The following is a 20,849-nucleotide window of genomic DNA, read 5'->3' on the forward strand; positions in this document are numbered from 1 at the left end:
TAGGAATCGACACGCCCAAGAGGTCTTCGGTTACGTGCGACCGCAACAAGCAAAAAAAAAATTATGTGGTTCTTTCCTTGAGTGATACAGAACACTGTCAAAGCTATGATACAAATGTAAGGTGCAGCGGAAGTGAATCTTGAACCTTGCTCAAGCTGAGAGCTCCAAAGTGTGCTCGAGGGTTCCTTTTACTTACGGAAGGGAGAGCCTTCCGTTCCTTTATTGAGAGAGTGCAATGGACACAAACAAAGTTAATGGACACTATGAATGAAGGTGCATGATACTGAGAGATAGAGAGAGAAAAGAATACGACACCGGGTAGTTGTCAAACCCTCCTCTAAGGGCCCGACTCTCGATGGCGAGAGTGGTCTACTATTGATTGCACAATCTGGTACAATATGCTGATGCAAATCTAAGTGATGCTATGTCGAGGCCGACGGTGGTGCCGACGATGACGAGACTAGGGCTGAAAACTGAATGCTTGGGAATGCTTGCAAATCTGCAACTGTCGACGATGACGGGGCTGATCTGCTACTGTTCATGCTACTTGAAACGTTGATGTCATGCTGCTGAAAACGCTGATGTCATGCTGTCTAAAAGCGCTGAATCTGCTAGGCTTCAATCGCTGAATTTGCATGTGCAAAAATGCTCGATAAAAATGCAAGGACTATGGGCTGAATTCACGGCGATAGCAGGGCTGAAAACGCTGGCCTGGCTGAGTCTGCAAGTGATGAAAACGCTGGCCTGATGTGAGGGGAAACGCCAAGTCTTCAAGGATGAAATCGCCAGGCTGAGGGATTGAAAATGCTGAAAAACGCTAGGTGATCTTTGGTGAAAACACTAGCTTTTCTATGGTCTCGGTTCTTGTTGAGAAGATGCTCCAGAGGGCCTGTTGCACGGGGTGCCTGTGCTCTCCTTCTTGCTTCTACCAGAAATGCCTAGCACTAGGTTTTGCTTATAAATTATCTTAGCAAACTTGCCCTACCTGGTTCCCAACAAAAGTCACTTAATAAATAAGTGAAAAATGTCAAAAATAGGGAAAATAGGTTTAATGCACTGAAAAATTCCCCTGATGCATTCTGATGGATTCTGATGGTAATGCTGATGATCATGCTGTGTGCAACCGGAGGATATGCATCTAATCTAAGTGTCTAGACATGCACGGTCTACGAACAGACTCATAAAAGTGCCAGATCACTTCCTATCCTAGACTGACTTGACTGAACTGAACCCTGGTCATGCTGTAGCTTGTCCACGGACACATAGGGTTGGATGTGTCACGTGACAGATACTCTGGCCAGATCACCACCAACACAATTTGGAGATAGACTTAGCTGGACTCATATATTTTGCTACCCGTTGGTGGCTCTTTACGATTGTATATATGTGTGATTGGTTCTAGTCGACGAGGCATCATCTACTTTCTGTGGTCTAGCGTCTTGAGTCTAGTGTCTTGTGTCCAGCACCGCACACCTGCACTCTCCCTGCACATTGAAGCCTCGACACCCCCATTGTACTTGTGATACCTCGATACCGTGGCCAGATCACCATCACCACTGTTTGGAGATAGACTTAGCTAGACTCGGATATTTTGCTAGCCGTTGGTGGCTCTTTATGATTGTATATATGTATGATTGGTTCAAGTCGTCGGGGCATCATCTACTTTCTGTGGTATAGCGTCTTGAGTCTGGGGTCTTGTGTCCAGCACCGCACATCTGCACTCTCCCTGCCCATTGGAGCCTCGACACCCCCGTTGTACCTAGCCTTGGATCTGAGGGTGCTATGAGTTAGTCGAGTTCCATTGTGTTTGGAGTCTATTGTTTTGTCTTTGTGTTGCTCGCTCCATTGTTGTGTTGTGTTATCTTTCTATTGGAGTGAGTTGTTGTGTTGTGTTATCTTTTAGTTGGAGTGAGGTTTCACACATTGAGGAGCACCCCACTGTAGAGAGCACAACACACTTTTCCTGCTGCACTTCCCTCTTCAAATACTTCTTCGACATCTCTGCATGATCCACAACCTGATCCTCAAGGCACTGATTTGGACATCAACAGCAGTTCTAAAGGCATAAATTCAGCTTACAAGCGGCATTTACCTGCTTTGGCAGAAATTGCTAAGAAGTCTGCTAAGCAGAAGATTTTGAAGACCTCCAAGTCTAAGAGGTCGTCTAGACTTGATCCCCATTCCTAGCCTTGATTTGAGGCAATCTTGTACTTTGGATTGCCCTACAACTTTTATCTTTTGGTGATATCATTTATGATTGATTCTCTGTTGTATTACTTTGACGTAATTTTACCTTAGGGTTTGTGCCCCTTGAGGTGACTTTTTAATGGAAAGATTTTCTTTTCTAGAAGAAGAAAAAAACTCAGCCAAAAAGATGACACCACCAAAAACGTGCATTGGGAAACAAAAACAGTCAAATTAAGACTTTTCAAGAGTTCTAGAACTAGATTAAAACGGGTAATGCAAACAAAAGAGACGGGATTGAAAGCAAAAACACACCAAATGCCTAAGTATCTAGTTATCATAAGAACAAGACATTTCTGTATCTAAAACGCCATCAAACCAGCACAGAACTCATGCCAAGCCAAAATTAATGCATTAACTATGTGGTTCCTTGCCTTTTTCATTCACTATGCTGAAGGACCCACATGTTTTCTGTCACGAATGATTGCAGCACTAACCTATGTGTCTTCTTGCAAGAAAAACAAAACCAGCACCTTAAGAAAATTAACAGCTTGCTTACCAATCGCCAATGCCACTGGACTTATATTGTGCCGATGAGCTATTTCTACATAAGCCTGCATCCCAAATGGAAAGATAAAACAAATGCCATGCCTTCCAAACGGTTTCGGGACTTTGCTACAATCAAACTCTTGTGCAGATCTGTACACGAAACTGGAAATACAACCTTAACAGCAGGCATGACATTAGGCTTTGTGAGATTGTACCGGCACTCTGCTTCAGCATATTGTCCTGTTGAACACCAATGCAAGTCCAAACTTACCGCCTAGATAAAAAGTTTATGGAGACAAATTGAAAAAGTATTCTCACAGGAATCTGGCATACCTCTATAAAGGTTGAGCCTAGCATTAGATGGGCCTCCATCTTTCCCACAATATTTCCCAGACAAAAGTCCCATAGCTAGCGGACTGTAAGCAAGTAATGATACCCTGTACATTGTCATGTGATCAGCGTGTGCTATGTCAACGCAAAGAAACAATAACTCAGTGCCATCTGTTTAGTACTCCCCTCCATACTCAAAATTTGGAGCAAAAAGCTACTTAGATTGATAAGTTTGGATACCCAAGCATCAGCACCTACCTATTTCTTATTTAGGTAGAAATTTCTTCAAGGGCGACGAAGATCTATTTTTTGCCATATATATATACCTTCAAACAGTCAGAAAATTCTGAACTTACAAATTATAAAAGAGGCCAAAACACTTACACAAGACAGAAAAGCAAGGTACAAAGAAAAAGGATATAGAGGAAAAAATAATTCACTGAAAGGCGAGTGTTACGACTGTGGTGGGATAGGGCACACTTTTTGTGAGCGTACAAAGAATAGCAATAACCATGGAAACAACAATGAAGCAACCACCTTCCACTACCAGCTCAAATAGCAACAAACTTCATCTTCCATTCGCATTGATTTCTGATTGTTTCCAACCCATGATCCTTCTAGTAACTTGCAGAGCTTGGGTAAAGTACGAGATTAAGAGGCTCTTAAGAAATCATCTTCTTTGATGCGTACAAAACTTCTCGGAAATTGGGAATACATGAATATGCAAAAGGCAACTCTAGCATGGTCGAGAAGTGCTCATTGTAATGCAACGGCTTTGGAGAAAGAGGCCATCTAGGTGAGATCCATGTCCCTTTGATGTAGAGCTACCATAGTTCATGTCTAAGTATTGTGTTCCTCTCATCGTGTGAGAGATGGATGAAGGGTGAGTCCAGGTCATACTATTAAGGGTGGTAATCTATCCATGTCTAGTCCATGTGCTCCGAACCACTCTCTCACTTGCGAGTACCAAGACTCATGCTCGCTTGACTCTAAAATCTGCCTGGAGGCCTCAAAGGCTTTGCATGTGAGTCTATCTGATGGCATCTCTCTCCTTCTCTGAATGAGGCAAACTGTCTAGAAAATAGCCTTGACTAGCATGGGTGGAGTGGTTAATAATGTCGTGTGATAATGAGGGCTTTGATTCAAAGATCAAAACAATGTCATCAACATAAAACAATATGTGCAGGGGTACCTCCACGGTTTGCACCCTCGCCACCAGCTCACAATCTGTAATCTGAGATCTCAATATAGATCTCAAAGAGGGTGGCGGAGAGCAGGCATCCTTGCTTCACATCAATGGTGCTAGTAATAGGGTCTGATAAGCCTCCCCGTACTCTCCCCGTCAGCCGCTCATATAAAGCATATATAGCCCAAGTCATCTGTGAAAGTGCACCCAAGCTCTGAATACGTTTGAAAGAGCCTCACACAGAACTGTATCAAATGCCCCATCAATGAGGCAATGCAGAACGAAGATGTGATCTATAGTACAAAAGGCTCGTTTGAAACCTACCTGGCCAAGGGCTCCAAGTCCCTCCCTCTTTGCATATGAGTTGAGCTCCTCCTCAAGTACTGCTCTGTAGAGTTTGGCCATGGTGTGGCCATCATGATGGTTCTGTAATTCCTTGGGTCCATTGCAAGCCAAACTTGTGGATAGGCACAATAGAGTGTCTAGTCCACTCCCTGGGAAACCCTCCGTCGATGAAGATGTGTGCAATCAACGGGGCAATGGTGTCGGCTATGTAAATGAGGTGCTCATTGTGTAGTCCTATGTGGTTAGTAGATCTCTAGTGTTGTAGTCAACGTATGGCTCTCTTCAAAGACAAATCCATCCAAGGAGGCCGGCAAGTCATTACGTAGGCCAAGTAGAGGAGACGATTCCAACAATCCAATCACTCAAAAGCTCACTTTCAATAAGTATGATGGTATCATGGTAAGATGGATGCAACTTTAATTTACTCTTGGTTGTATCAATCTAACACTTTGCTACTACCAAGAAAAGCATTGCCATGTATCTGTCAGGCGATGCCATTAATTGGTATCAAGCCTGGCAAGACGCATAGTTGGCAACTTGGCAGAGCATCTTGAGCATGCCATGGAAGGTGAACCACTATCTTACAGTTGGGTTGACTTCCAAGACAAGCTCAAGGCTCATTTTATGCCACCGCAGTACCTTGATTGGTTGGAAGAGGATTGGCAAGGCCTCAAGAAAAAATGGGACTCCCGTTGTGTCCTTTTCTACTTAAGCAAGAACTGAAGCACAACTAAGGTAAGCCGAAGGAGAACAAGTCAAGTATCCCGCAAAACCCTCAGAACCAACTCAATGGTAAGAACCACAGTACCTCTTCTTCTCGATCTTCCGCTACACTTAGAGCATAGAACTCTTCACCTAATAGTAATAATAAAGGAAAGGCTAAAACCCCGAAGTTGACACATGATGAAAAATCTCCTCAAGGAATAGGAGAAGGTTGGTGAAGCCTAGAAGAACGAACTGAGTATGGAAAAGAACGATGTCTTAAGTGTCACACTAAAGGTCACATGAAAAGAGATTGTCCTAAGAAAGAACCCACATCTTCTATCATAAATGAGCCAAATAAAGCATCCCAAGTTTCTAATGATCATCTAGATGAGTCTCTCAAGGAGTGTTATGGACATATAAATGGTCAGCGCATTGTGATCTTGTTTGATCTTGGTAGTATGCATGATGTGATTAGTGATTCTCTTGTGAAGAGTGCACATTTAGAGGCTATTCCGGTGGATCCCATTGTGGTCTCTAGATTTGCTCCAGGCATGCACTCCTCAATTACACATGAATGTTATAAAGTAACGGTCTCCGTTCATGACATAGGTTTTCATTGTAAGTTTGTGGTGGTTTCTCCTCTCTCTGGATGTGATATGATTTTTGAGTTACTTGATCAACTACATGGAACCTCTATTTTCAGAAAGGTTGACAGGCTAATATCAATCCGAAAGCCAACCCAATTGCAGATATGTTCGGTTGCGAAGGACAGATCTTGGCTCTCGAGTCGAGGTCCAAAATACCCATTCAAGAAGTATCTCTTGATAGCACGAAAAGTCAATATGCAAATGTTTGAGTCTCTCATTTGTGACGGTCTCTTGTATTTTCGTCACCATCTTTGTGTATTGCCTTCTCATAGGAAAGCCATATTGCACAATGCACATGATTCACTCACGGAGCACAGAAAAATGAATATCATGATTGCATTCAAGGAAAACACAATGTTTCACCATTCTAGATCATGTAAATAAGTCTTGCAAGTTGCTTCCTTAGCAAGACACAATCATAGCCCAAGCATTAGCACATTTCTCCATCAAGCATTGTATTCTCTCTCTAGTTTGCTTAAATCAATTGTTTCAAGTAGAAAAGTCAAGTTTAGATCACATTTTTGGCAAGCATTCTCCGAAAAGTTTGGCACTCTGTGACATTTTTCATCTACATTCCATCCACAGTCTATTAAGAAGCATAGTCCACTTCAAGTCATTAAAAAAAAAAAAGATGGGTCTATGAAAATGTGGTTGCCTGTCTCATGGTCAATGCACACTATTTTCCATATTTTCTGGTTAACGTTGTTTCATGGAGATCCCCCATAGAGATTCTTGAAGAGAACGCATAGAAAAAGTTGAAAATGTGGAGCCACAACAATTTTTCTTGCATCACTTTTAGTGCAGCTCAAAGAAACAAGCGTTGCACTCCTTTTCGAAGTTTAAGTATCACGACACCTACGTAGCAAAGTGGGTCAACGAAGATTTCTTCACAGATTCCCCAACGTTGTTGACAGACTACCCGAAAGCCATGCAACTTGGTACCAGTACCTCAACTTGAAAAGGAGGGGATGTCACCTACATCTAACCCTATGTGCATGTGGACAAGCTAGCTCCTACTTCTAGGGTTTAGGACAGGGACCCTGATTGCACATGAGCACGTGAACACGCAGGGCCTACATGCCCAGGCACTTTGGATTAGTTGTATACCCTCTGATTGCACATGAGTATAGCAAGTGTCTACCAGGTGTGGGCACCGGGGAGCGTTCCCATAGTCAACCATTAGTACCTGACCTAGGTACTTACCGCATACAAAGCACCTTGTATCAATGAGTTTTGAACTTATTAATCCATTTTAATAAGCAAGTCGTGGGGTTCATTTGTAGACCACTCAACCCAGCATTTCTATGCTATAAAGGTGACCCTAGGCTCAACCTTTTGGAGGTCAAATCCAATGTAACAGGGAACGTGCGGAACATAGCCCAAAAGTTCCGAAACAGTGTTCCGGACGAGTCCCGTTTCCGAAACGGAGTCAGGAACAAAACACCGTTCCGGAGCATGGTGTAACCGGAACAGTGTTCCAGAACGGTGTTCCGGAACAGAAGGAACAAGGCGGAATGTGAAGCAGAATGGCGGAACGCGGGGCGAAACGGGCAAAAGTAGGAATTTGGGGGCAGATTTGGGGCTGTTTGGGGGACATATTTGGGGCAGTTTGAGGGCAGCTTTCAGGGCAGATTTGGGAGCAGTTTTGGGGTTGTTTAGGAGTTGATTTGGGACTAAGCTGAATGGAGGTAATTTAAGCCTTACTTTAGTCGACCGTTCTGACCCGGTTCTCGTTCCGGGCCCCCCTCTTCCTCCCCGTTCCCGTTCCGTTCTGAACTCTCCCGTTCGTGTTCCGAGTAACTATGGTCAAATCAATACCGCATGGGCACACAACACCCTAGTACCCTCAGCACCATTTCCTGGCGCTTTTGCCATCAACACTTCAGCCTTGGCATTTTCATCACCATTCTCATCAGCAACACTAGCGGTTTGCATTTTCAGCCCTTAGTTTTGCAAACCAAGCATCTACGCAAGATCCCATCATCATCTGAGCATCTAGGACCATTGTCTCAATATTTGTGCAATCTAAATCAACTACCTCTCTGGTGAAAGAGAGGGGGCCCTTGGAGGGGGTTTTGGACCTGTCCGGTGTTAGTCTTCTTCTCTCTCTATCATTTACAAACCTTCACTCACAGTATCATTCTCTCTTCTCTCTCTAGTCTATCACAGCTCTCTCTCATGAGGTAAAAGGAACCTTGAGTACGCACTAAGCACTCATCCTGAGTTATCACCATAAATCACTTTTGTTGCACATTACAATGGAAGGATGAAAGAGTGAGGGTGGTGAAGTGGGTATGGGATTCCAATAATAGAGGTGTCAAAGATCGGGAAGGGGATGAGTGGGACACAATGGTCCTCTGCAATGGCTAAGAATATTGGTAACTTTATAGGGGAATGGAGCCTTTACTATGGCTAGCCCTTTCCCACTCGTAGCTTTAGATATAATACCTCTCTTCACCAAGTAGGTGGACCTAATGCAGTATGGCGACCATCTAGGAGACTTCTCGGAGAATGTCTAACATTGCACAGACTTGATAAATCACAAAAGTAGAAACAACTTCTAGACACGACGATTACTTGCATTAAGGCTGAGTTCCTCTCTGAGACATGTTTGCTCCTAAGGTAGGGACCCCCCGGTGGTATTTCTTTGAAACCCTTGATTAGCTTTAGTTTGATTTATGCATAAACTGACCTTAGCATAGGTTATATTTTTAGATGCATAACCAAGCATCATTTCCACAAACATATACCTTTTCCTCTCCTTTTCAAAATAGTAACTTTGAATTTCTAGGAAGAGATGGAAGAGTCCAAAGTATGGGAGTATGAACGTGGGGGTTGCCTCTTTTGGGATCTTTGAAGAGGCATATGAACTTTCTAGGCCACTTACGCCCATCCACATGCCCTTCTACCCACTTTGCCTCGAGTTCCCACCCACCGTAAGCTGTGTTTTATGTTTTGAGTCTTGTAAAGTTCTTGTGAGATCTTAGGAGAATTTTCCATGCACTTATAAATGGACATTCATCTTTTGGCACTTCCTTGCATGCCTCATTGTCCTTCGACATGTGCTTTCTTGTGCTCTCTCTCTAGGTTGTCATTTCTAGAGAGAGAAAGGCCATGGTAAAGCCTAAAATTCATCAAAATTAAATTTTGATGACATTCTTTCTTTTTTGGTGTTTCAAATTACATTGTCTCTCTAATGATGCCACCAATGAGTGATAGTGGATGGTAGGTGGGCCAGCCATTCACCCCCCCAAAAGTCAACTAGTCATGGAATCCAATGCATGGAAATGGACTCCCAACAGCTGAAAGCAAACCAACGGATGAAATACTAAAGAGACACCCTAGAGGCTACACATTCTACCACTTCACCCAACAAACTCCAGTCTACTACTCAATGGTTCCTTGGTGTTAGAGACAGAATGCTCGCTCCAAGAAAACTATATGTTTTAAGCAACAAAATTTGTTCTCATAACATGTGGTAACTCCTGAACTAATATACCATGTCCAATACAAGGGCCCCTCCCAGGCTGCCAAACACACATTGTGCTTACTATTACTGTAAGTCCAAATAAGGTGAGGCACTAAACAAAGAGGTTGATACTCCCAATCTCAGTGTACAAAGACAAATCTCGTAGCAATAAGTCATATATTCAACAAACCTCATTTCACTGCAGCATTCTGCCAAGCCTTCGTCGAAGGTACGGCACAAAAGATTGTATGCATTCTGTGTCCAGTAAATATGGCAACTCTCAACATAACAATGAATGCAAACGTCAGTTAGATCTGTTTATGATATCGAAGAACCATTAAATAACAACCTGAATAGAGATGATTTGAGCATATTCTGGAAAAGTAGTTGACAAGCGACAAAACTCCATGACACCATACGGAGTTTCATTACTCAGACCAACATGTCTGACCTGGAATTAACACACAAATATGAAATAGTGACTGTAGAACATCAGTTGCAAAATGGAATCTGAATATATAATAAGATAGTACAGTTAGGCAAACATTTTAACAGACCTTCCCTGAGGAGACAGCACAACTCAAAGCCTCCATTTGCTCTTCTAAGGGTACAGACGAGTACTTACAGCTTGGGTCATACTCCACCTCCCCAAACATTGGAACATAGCTGAGACACGTCCAAGAATTTGTGAGTTTCTTGAAACATACAAGGATGCAGACTCATAGATATGCAAATAATCTTTACCGATCAGGCCAATGAATTTGATAGAGGTCAATGTAGTCAGTTTGTAAACGCTTCAAACTGCAAGATATAAGAATTGCATCCCATTATACTAAAACATGTGCAATTTTTATGAGCAAAATGATGCGCTTGCCATACAATAAGCAAGCGGTTCCTTGATTCCTAAGAAGCAAGAAGGAAATTTCTCTTACCCACAACCTCAATCCTCCACCCGAAGAAAAGACAAAGCCAAGTGGATGTCTCTATATAGATGAGCAAATCAAATTTACCTTCCAACAACATCAAATTACAGACAGGGTAATCATTCACAAGACGCACACTTGGCACCAGCTTGCATAATAACAACTGAATACAGCATTTTGACTGACATTGCAGATGCCATTGGTGGATTCGCCACATTTCAGCATCAGATTCAACGGAATTGAGATATCAGACGGAATCAAGCAATCACACTGCCTTAGTGGATGTGACTTTGCGCTTTATTCGGTTTTATTCTAAGAATGGATAGCAAAATAGATGCACCAATAGATCTCTCAATGTAGATAGACAGATCTATGCAAAGAGATGGATATGTGTTATAGAGAATGATAGATCTAGATATTAGATAGTGAATCAAATAGAGAGGCTCACAAAGACGGTGGTAGAGATGAAGAAATTAAATGGAATGAAATGTTATATTAAAATCTTCAAGAGGCCAAAATGACCCATGAGACCAAAAGGTTACATCCATGTGCGACTCTAGTACAATGTATGGGGAACATAAGAATAAAATAAAGGAGGGTACCTAGAGTGGGTAGGTATGTAAGCCAACCCTACATCCTCATCATCAGCATCACATAATACATCATCTCAAAACATATGGGGAGGGGTACACTCACATGACGGCTAATGAGGTGTACAATGGAGAAAGTATACAATGGTGATCATCCCATGAACTCTCTCATGGGTCTCTCCAGCAAGACGAGACCTAGGCACCTCCAGTCATGGTCCATGATGCGGTATAAGGGGCCAAATACCTCTGTAAACAAGCAATGAAAATGCCCGTAGATCTCATAGTATGCGGTTCACTAGCAGATATAATGCTCCTCTGTCTCTGGCGCTCTCCGGAAGAATTGGCATAATCTCTATTCTGGGGGTGTACCACTATATCAGGCAGTCTCAGTCTCCAACCGGTGAGATGAGGTCCGTAGCTGATTAATAGCACATCTAATGCCATGAGATAGGTGAGTATCCATATAAGGGACCTGAGATAAGCCGATCATCTAGTGTGCGGAGAAGATGGTCTCGATAAAGAGCCATCTTTCTCCCCAACTCATGTGACGGAGATAGCCAAGTCCTCCTACTATCGAGTTGAAAAAAAAACATGTCTGATAATCTTGCTAACCTTCGAATGTGTGACAATGCATCCAAAAAATACTGAAAAGGGGGTAGCCTATACATACTAAATCCATGTAGCTCAAGCCAAGATGATATATGTGCAAACCAACATGAAGTGTCACTCTCACTTGCCAACTGTCGCGATGCTTGAAGAGCTAGTCGTGCATATCTGTCGTGTGGGAGCTCCCATGTGCTATGAATAAAAGACATTGATCTAGCAAGAGCCTCCACTACAATTGATGGTGCACTTATCTCAGCACTGTAAAATGATGATCAAAGCTAGGCCCCCATAACTACACGCCATAAAGCATGGTAGAAGTGACCAAAGTGCCAAATAACCACAACTTAGTGTATGGCTCTTGGAACTAACATAATTGACGTTTTACTGTCATCCAACTCATTCAAGTAGATAGAAAAAACAAAAAGACTGGATTTCATTAGTTTTGAAACAGCCGAAGCTGATACCAGTGGGACGGACTCGCCCTTTGATTTTACATAAAGAATAATATCTCTACCCTGCTCGTTCTCCAACGGGCCCTGTAGTCGACCACAAGGCCATTCATGTGGTACTAGGGGATTCTCAAAAGGACGTCACCCTTCCAAAGGCATGATGTAGAAGTCCTCGTGCCCTACATACCCCTGACAATGCATCGAAGTTTGCCTATGACAAATGTAATGGCAACATCCCGTCCTCGTGCCGCTAGAACTGTCTTTGCCAATGGTCCCATTCTTGGGCGTATCCCAAGTCGAGCTGCCAATTCAGTCGAAATAAAGTTCACCTTGGCTCCTCCATCAAAAGAAAATAAGGGCTTCTTGATCTCGTACTTTGCCCCAAGCTCTACAGAGCTCCGTACTTTCATCCATCTGCTCTTGGTCGGTCCCACAAAGTCCGGTACAAATCCTGCCTTGGTCTTTCCTTTCTTTGCTTGCTCCTCTGCCACTTTGGAACTTTGTAGCTTATTCTTGACCTAATCATTGAACGCTTTGGTAGGGCGCTTGGCAAGAACGTGCCCCTGCTCCCCGCATCCATAACATTTGCCCTCCTTGCAATTTTCACCATGTTGCTCGGCTGACAGTGCTAACAGTCAAGGGCCTGATGGTTTCTTCTTTTGTTGCTTCCCCTCTTCTTGTTACCATTTGGTCGTGACCCATAAGACATTAAACGGAGTCCACCTTCTTTTGCAAACAGTATCGTCGGCTCTCCTTGGGCAAACCGCAACAAAACCACTCAACTCACTACTTAAAGGTAATTTTCTTGATGGATGAAGCTGGTAGAAAAGTATCCCAAAATCTCTAGCAATAATCGTCAAAGGTATCTTCTTTGGTCAACCGAAGATGTTTCCATGTTGTGATAACGTCCTCTTCTTTCGTACTCTTCGGTGAGCCATGCGGAGATAAAAACTCATTTGGACTTTAGCCATGTGGTGGGTGCTTCCTTCCGCAAAACTAGGGTCGACCACCAAGTCTATGCATTGCCTTTCAAGTAGGAAGACGCTCGTCGTACTTTAGAGTGTTCTCCACCCTTTCGAGAAAACGACAAAATGTTGAATGAAAGCAAGAGCTTTGTGGGTGCCTTTGTAGCCCGAAAAAGTGTCAAATTTTAATGCTTTCCCACCCTCTTCAAAATCCTTGGTCTTCCCACCCTTCTGTTCGAGATGGTCAAACTGACTCAAGCTGTAGCCTTGTCTCCGCCTTTTTCCAAACATTGACTCGTCCAAATTAGAACTATCCGAGAACAAAGTATCCTCATCAAAACTGTCATAAGGTTTTTAATGTTTCCGAGATTCTTTATGGGATTTGTTCTTCTTGGATCGTTTGTCCTTCTTGGATCGTTTGTCCCGACCATTCTTCTTTCCGTTCTTGCTCTTCCAATTCGTTATGCACTTCCGATGCTTCCCGTCCTCCCCGCTTGAGTCGGAGAAAGAGGAACTCTCATAGTTTCTGAAGACGAAGATGAGTTGGGATCATCCTCAAAGCGTAAACGCTTCTTGGATCTGCTAACTGCTGCGAATGTGGATTTTCGACCTAGATGGCCGGGTAATCCGCTCCATGACTTTTCTTTCAAGAGCCGTTTGAAGACTTCATGACTTCGTTGACCTGCTACTCCACTTCTGAGCCACTTGGCCATAATCTTCTGCCTCTTTCGCTAGGGTTTTGACCCTTATGTGCCGGCTCTGTCCTTTAGGCCAAGCCACGTCTGCCCTCTCTCTCTCTCTGCCCATCTGCTCAACGCATGCTCAAGTGTAGATGCATATAGCTTAGCCAATGAATGGCCAATCATGATAGTGCCATAGTTAGTTGGCAGGGTCGGATCTCAAGACATGAGTAGTGGTATTATCCTAGATGTATTCCAAGTCTCACGAAATCCTCACATGGCTCTATTGAATATGAACGCCAATAAATCATCAATGTGATCTCTAGCATGTATGAAATGCTCTGCCCTATACCATCATGATCTTGTGCCCTCCCTGTGTGAAATCTATCAGTGGCTCGACTCATCATCTTTGTCGTGAACAAAGTAGAAGTGGGAGGACAAGGCTCCGAAGATCTAGCAATGGTAACTGCTCTGCTAGTGTGTATAGAGAGGATGCATATTGTGTCCATGTCTATATAGAAGTAATGATTGGATAGGGTGAGTGTCATCCAAAGAGTTGTCAAGCTTCCCTAGGTCCTCGCTGAAGAGCATATAAATCTCTCTCTCGAGTTGAGCTAAGTAAGCTCTCTTCTTTCCCCATATAAGGCACCGAAAGAGGATACATTACTGTGAATGTGTGATGTCTTTCAAAGCGACCTCTCTTTGTAGCCAAGCTCTAGTCTCTCGGCACTCATCATCATACCAACTATTCTGAGACATGTTCCCAAACCGTGGTCTCCCAATAAGCTGAGAGTGGGGGAAAGTTGTGATTGCCGGTATGTGTATCATTTATGTCAATATCTGGGTGAGCTCTAACAAGGGTCTATGGGGGTTCTCCCCTGCTAGAAGACTACACAACTTCCTATATACACTCCATCTGCCTCTCTACAAAAGTGGTGTCTCGGATGGCGATTTGCTGCATAATGAAATCCATCGATAGCGTCAAAAAAATCTATTGCAAAAGATATATGAGCATGATCTACAATCACTCCAACAAGTCTGGGTGAGACTGATAAGTCCTGAATGCATGGTATAAGTGATTTGGGAGCCGAAACATAATCCACAGTGCTAGCACCATGTCTATGAGGGAAGCAGTAAAGCTGCTTCAAGAGGAGTATCTATCAAGGCCATTCAATATGGCCAATCCATGTGTTGTGCCCATCTCAATCAGATATCTCACATACTCTGTAAATTCTTCAGCATCCTCTAAGGTACTCGAGAGCCCCATCTCTCAGGAGTTTGGCTCTCTCAACATCTCCTCGGAAGTATCAAAGAAGGATGTGTGATAAGATGTTGTCCTAGCATTGAAACCCTAAGTAAAATCGCATATCCATCCCTCGAGAACTCCCAAATATCCTCATCTAGTATCATGTATGGTGACTGCCCCTTAGGTGAAGCATAATGGCTAGGAGGAAGAAAAACATGAGCGATGTAGAGGGCTTTGCCCTCCTCCGCTCTAACTATGACCCACATATAAGATGATGTACCTCGCTCTGAAAGAATCCTCAAATGCTCCACCATCGTAATAACGATCCATTGCAATTCCATACCACAAGCTTTACGTTGGTCCCATAGGTCTCGCATCGTCTTCAATCTAAACCAACTCGATGTGGGCCTAGCTGCACATGGCCACCACAGTGAATATCTTAAGCTGATCTGCACACTTAACACGAGAAGATTCAAGGGCTGAAGGCATGCTGCAAAAACACTGAAGATCTGGAGCATATTCACAAGGGTACATAAGAAAGAAGATGGGCTGAATGGGAGGGTGACGGACTGCCAGATAATCTAGGGATAGAGGCAGATGGGAGAATCTCACCTACAAACGCCACATATGAGGTGCAACGAAAATTGTTGGAAATACAACTGCAAAAATGCACACGAAGATGGAGAAGATGAAGGACAAGCTCAAGAGCACACGAACTAATATTACTCAGTGTGCTAATACAAAGATAAGGCTTCCCCTAGAGTGATGGGCCTATATACAAGCTGGAAAGAAAAAACTTCTTAAAGAGGGAAAAGTGCCCCGGCGGTCCCAAGTGTGTTCACACACCTCATTATCATAATATGGTAACAAAGTCCCCCTCAATGTACCGTGGTGAACATCAGATAGCATTGATGTATAGGGAAGTGCCAGACCATACATGATCAACCCACAGAGGGAAGTCCAATGCTTTGTGAAAAGCTTTGAACTCCTCACGAGGCAAAGCCTTTGTGAAAACATAGGCAGGGTTGTCCTGCGTAGGCACATACGCCAATCTGACCTCTCCTACAAAAAGGCTCTCCATGGCATAATGATATGCACTTCAATGCGCTTTGTGCGAGCATGGGACATTGGGTTCCATGCAACTGCCAAAGCACTCTTAACTGTCAATGAAGATCATGATGGCAAACTGTTGTCCAACACCTGTCAGCCGAGAGCAACTGAGGACAGGGCCCGGCCAAGGAGCCTAAAACCTCCAAAAATAAAGCAAGGCACCAAATAGCATAAAAGTTGGCACATGGCAACACCATACGGACAAGCCCGCGTTATGCGGAGGTGATGATGTGGCATTGTACGATTCCCACATTTTACAAAACTCCCCCTTGGGCGCCAGGTTTTGGATTTCGAACGAACTTTTGGAAGCCAAAGCTTTTCAGTGGAGTTGCTCTTGGGCCATAGGCCTCATGTAAAGCATTTATAAGCAGAGTTACGGTTTCTTATCTAATAGATCAGCTTAGGAGCACCTGCAGAGAGAAGAACCTCAGAGATTGTACTTTATGGAAGCGAAACTCCGTCGCTTCGTATCAACTCTCCTCTTCTCTCTCTCCCTATTTCAAGATCAATTCAATTGTTTGCAATTTTCTCACGTGTGTTGCTGTAGATCTGTGACTTGGAGAGTCCAAGTCTATTACAACAGTATCAGAGCTCAGGCGATTCTTCTTCTACGGAGAATCCAATCCCTTTTCTTCCAACACACATGACTTCTCGTAGCGAATCCAATGAAGAGGGAATTGTTCCACTGACTATTCGGCTTCGCAAAGATGAAGTCAACCCCAACCCTAGCAGGGGATCAGCAAACACTAACGAGAACTCCGACAGGAGCAGACCTTCCTCCGAGGAATCACAGGAAGTGCATGGCCTCTTCCCACCTAGAGATCTCAACAAGATGGAGTACCGGTGTCAACAACAGGTTGACACTTGTGCCAAGAGAATGACTTAAACTGTATGCCCAAATAGTGATGCGAAAGCCCCAAATCTGACATCTCAAAAGTGGCATTCAAATGAGCCTTAAAATCAGCAATATGTTCTCATACATATATATATATATATATATATATATATATATATGTGTGTGTGTGTGTGTGTGTGTGTGTGTGTGTGAGAGAGAGAGAGAGAGTGAATATATATATATGTGTGTGTGTGTGTGTGTGTGTACATGTGTGACAGGGGATCACTTGTAAGATCCCCAATCCCGCTGACACCAAAAACGGGATGGTACCATTGACAGGTCTCTAGGCCTACTAAAGTCAGAATCCTTAGACAAGAAAAATTTCAAGAAATTCACCCTTACCATTGACAATGGTTTAGGTTTATAGTCCTAAAAAGGACCTAGTCCTGTCTCCCAATGGAAACGGGACCATTAAAAAAAAAATTCCGGCCCTATATTTTTATCATTCAGATTATGGTTTCCTTAACCAACGCTTTTTTCCCCTAACATATTTGAGTGCACAACAGTTGGTGGATTCCTCTTCCAAGTGAAGAAATTTCTAAACATTTTAGTGCGCGGGAATGGAGAGTTACCTGACTAATCAGCTCCACCCGTCCATGATTGACAACCTTAGTCAATCCCCACTTACCACCCCGCACTCAAACATGATTTATGTGTTGTTTAATTACTACCACATTCTTTTCACAATTAAAACAATGAATCCTTTTAACGTTCACAACTGCATTTCATTAAGACAACCTTTGAAAACAGTATTGAAGACATTCTTTCAGAAAACAAACATCTTTAGACTTAAGACAAGGTACTGTCATTCTGAAGTATCTCTGATCAGTGCTGGCTTGTCTCAAGACCATCTATACATGGGTGAAAAAACGGCACCCATTCCTTATTTATAAAAACCGGGGTGAAAAAAGCAATCACCCAAAGTCCGGACATCCATACGCTAAGCGGCTGCCCATACAATCGGACGGTTCTTCTAGGATAAACTTGAAAGTACTATCCACAAACACAAACAAGCACGGAATAAAGACTCCACGCGTGCTGAGGAAACCGACTCATCCATGATGGTATCTCCATCATTACTCATTACTTGGAGTAAAATATTTCCAAGGAATCGCAGGTATCTTGAGACAAGCTGTCATAAGGATGGTCAAACATTTCTTTCTTAGGTCAATCAGTTATAGCCCAATCATTTCTTTCCTATTTACAATCATTACTCGTTGGTTTCGTGGAAGTTACCTTCTATTTACAGCCAGTTTATCCTTCCTAACCTTACGTATGCAAAGTTAACTTAAAAATGCACTTTAAAAGATTTTAAGTGAACAAAATAGAAATCCACCTAAGATTGCTCGTCCATGTGCTGTGGAGCGAAAGCCCGTAGACTTTCCTTCGTTGGCTAAGCCCAACCTCATGGTCATTAGTGGCCTTGTTTCTTTTGTTGTTAACATCCTGTTCTTCGGTAAGAGGATTTCCACTGGTTCTCTTTGAAGCCATGTCGAAAGCTTTATAAAAAGACTTAATCGATTAGAAGTTTAATTGAATAATTTTCTTTTCTCTTTTTTATCCAAAAATAAGAATTTTTGAAGTAAGTAGGTATCTTTAATAGTCAATTTGATGAGATATTTCTCCTGTAACTTATTTATGTTATAAGTAATTTTTCATAATTACCTTTTAATTTGGAAAGCTCTTTAACTATATTAATATTTAATCTATATTTCATTTTAGCCTTAATAAATTATAAATTGTCTATCGCCTAATGAATTACTCACCCTAAATTCTAATTGAATATGTTTTATTTTTATAAATTTTCATATATTTAATTAATAACCTTTCCCTCCTATACTTATGGTTTAATTCAGACATAATTTTATTGATAGTAATTTGTTATACCAATCATTTATGTTGAAGTAATTTCCTCATCCTTTAATAGTGATTTTGGACTTCAGATATTTATTTGGTAATTAAATAAATTAATTTACTAATTTCTTTTTATTATTCTATTCACAAAATCGGTTACTTTCATTGAAGATAAATACTTAAATTATTTATCTGAGGTTGGGGTAAAAAATAATATAATTTTACTGAGATAATTAGGTAAACTAATTATCTGAGGGTAACCTAATTATCACGGTTTCTCTAAAATGTAACTAATCTCTCATAAATAACTCAAGCAATTTGAATCAATTTACTAATTTTTTTCTTTTAATTTGTCATAAAAACATAGTATTTCTGTTAAAGTAATTAGGTAAATTAATTATCTGAGCTTGACGTAATTATCACGGGTTCTCTAACATGTAATTAACTTCTGATAAATAACTCAAAGCGATCGAAATCAATTTATTAATTATTATTTTTATTTGTCCTAAAATAGAGTATTTGTGATAAAGTAATTAGGTAACTTAATTATATGAGCTTCACATAATTATCACGAGTGCTCTAACATATAATTTAACCTCCGATCAATATTTCAAAACATTTTGAATCACTTTATTAATTTTTTTTATTTAATTTGTTCTAAAAACATAGTATTTCTGCTAAAATAATTACGTAAATTAATTATATGAGTTTTACATATTTATCAAAGGTTCCCTAACATGTAATTAACCTCAGAAAAATAACTCAAAGCAATTGGAATCAATTTACTTATTTTTTTCTTTTTAATTTATTTTAAATAAAGAGTATTTGTGCTAAAGTAATTAGGTAAATTAATTATCTAAGCTTACATAATTATCACGGGTTCCCTAACATATAATTAAGCTCTTATAAATAACTCAAAGCATTTTGAACCAATTTTCTAATTTTTATCTATTTAATTTCTTCTAAAAACAAAGTATTTCTGCTAGAGTAATTAGGTAAATTAATTATTTAAACTTGACATAATTATCACCGATTCCTTAACATATAATTAACCTCTGATAAATAACTCAAAGCATTTTGAATCAATTTATTAATTTTTTTTATTTAGTTTGTTCTAAAAACATATTATTTTTGTTAAAATAATTAGATAAATTACATATCTGAACTTGACATAATTATCACGGGTTCCTTAACATGTAATTAACCTCTAATAAATAACTCAAAATATTTTGAATATTTTGAATCAATTTACTAATTTTTTCTATTTAATTTGTCTTAAAAACATAGTATTTCTACTAAAATAATTAAGTAAATTAACTATTTAAGCTTAACATAATTATCACGGATTCCCTAACATATAATTAACTTTTGATAAATAACTCAAAGCATTTTGAATCAATTTGATTATTTTCTCCTTTAATTTCCTCTAAAAAACAGTGTAATCCTACGAATTAATTATGAAAATTACTCAAAAAATTATAAGATATTTTTCCTAGCTTAATGACTATCTAATGCAAGTGTGAATCACATCAATCCAATCTAAACTTAACTAATTATTTTTTATTAATTTATAGTTAATTTTGATAATTTCAGTTCTAATATGATAGGATAATATATTAACTTAATATTCTCAAGCTTTAATTACAACAATCAATAGAGAATATTTAATTAAGAGAAGATTTATAAGCCTAATCTTTAATTTATTAAGAAAATAGATTAATGTAGCATTGCTAATTAAGAAAGATTAGGCTAATTACCGTTTAAGTTAATAAACTAAAGCTTAATCTCTAATGATTTCTGCGTAGCGGTCTCTATAAATGATAGAGAGTGTGTGAAAGCTCCGAATCTAAATTTTATGAAAGAAAAGAGACCTTTTTATAGTTTTTCTGAGCCACGGACAGTTTCTGTCAGGTTTTGACATCCCAAGCAGACCCAGCTTGCAAATTGCGCCAACTGCTGCTAAATTAGTCTCTCGCACGTTCCCCCCAGCTCTACACTATCCCCAAACCTTTCAGAATCGATTTTGGTTGATTCTACTGATTTCTAATGATGAAAATTGAAATATGAGTTAAATCTAGAACCTTAGGATAAGAAAGTCTTTGCTAATAATTATTAC

The 20,849-nt window shown here is 40.8% G+C and overlaps 1 protein-coding gene across 2 annotated transcripts in view; it reads right to left on the bottom strand.

The window, feature by feature from the left end:
• The window catches only part of LOC147463947 (uncharacterized), a 124,783-nt gene that overhangs the window by 58,438 nt on the left and 45,496 nt on the right, over positions 1 to 20,849 (bottom strand). For both annotated transcript variants that reach the window (XR_015185509.1, XM_086492032.1), the window contains exons 5-11: positions 10,160 to 10,216; positions 9,973 to 10,081; positions 9,765 to 9,866; positions 9,606 to 9,670; positions 3,067 to 3,170; positions 2,909 to 2,973; positions 2,744 to 2,798 (exon numbers count right to left, since the gene is read on the bottom strand). Coding sequence is in view for 1 of the 2 variants with exons in the window: in XM_086492032.1 (XP_086348158.1) it covers positions 2,744 to 2,798; positions 2,909 to 2,973; positions 3,067 to 3,170; positions 9,606 to 9,670; positions 9,765 to 9,866; positions 9,973 to 10,081; positions 10,160 to 10,216 (557 nt within the window). In the remaining variant the exon portion in view is untranslated. The remainder of the gene's footprint in view (positions 1 to 2,743; positions 2,799 to 2,908; positions 2,974 to 3,066; positions 3,171 to 9,605; positions 9,671 to 9,764; positions 9,867 to 9,972; positions 10,082 to 10,159; positions 10,217 to 20,849) is intronic.

The sequence above is a fragment of the Adiantum capillus-veneris genome, chromosome 2 (genome assembly GCF_014529385.1).
Source record: "Adiantum capillus-veneris isolate H3 chromosome 2, ASM1452938v2, whole genome shotgun sequence".
NCBI lineage: Eukaryota > Viridiplantae > Streptophyta > Polypodiopsida > Polypodiales > Pteridaceae > Adiantum > Adiantum capillus-veneris.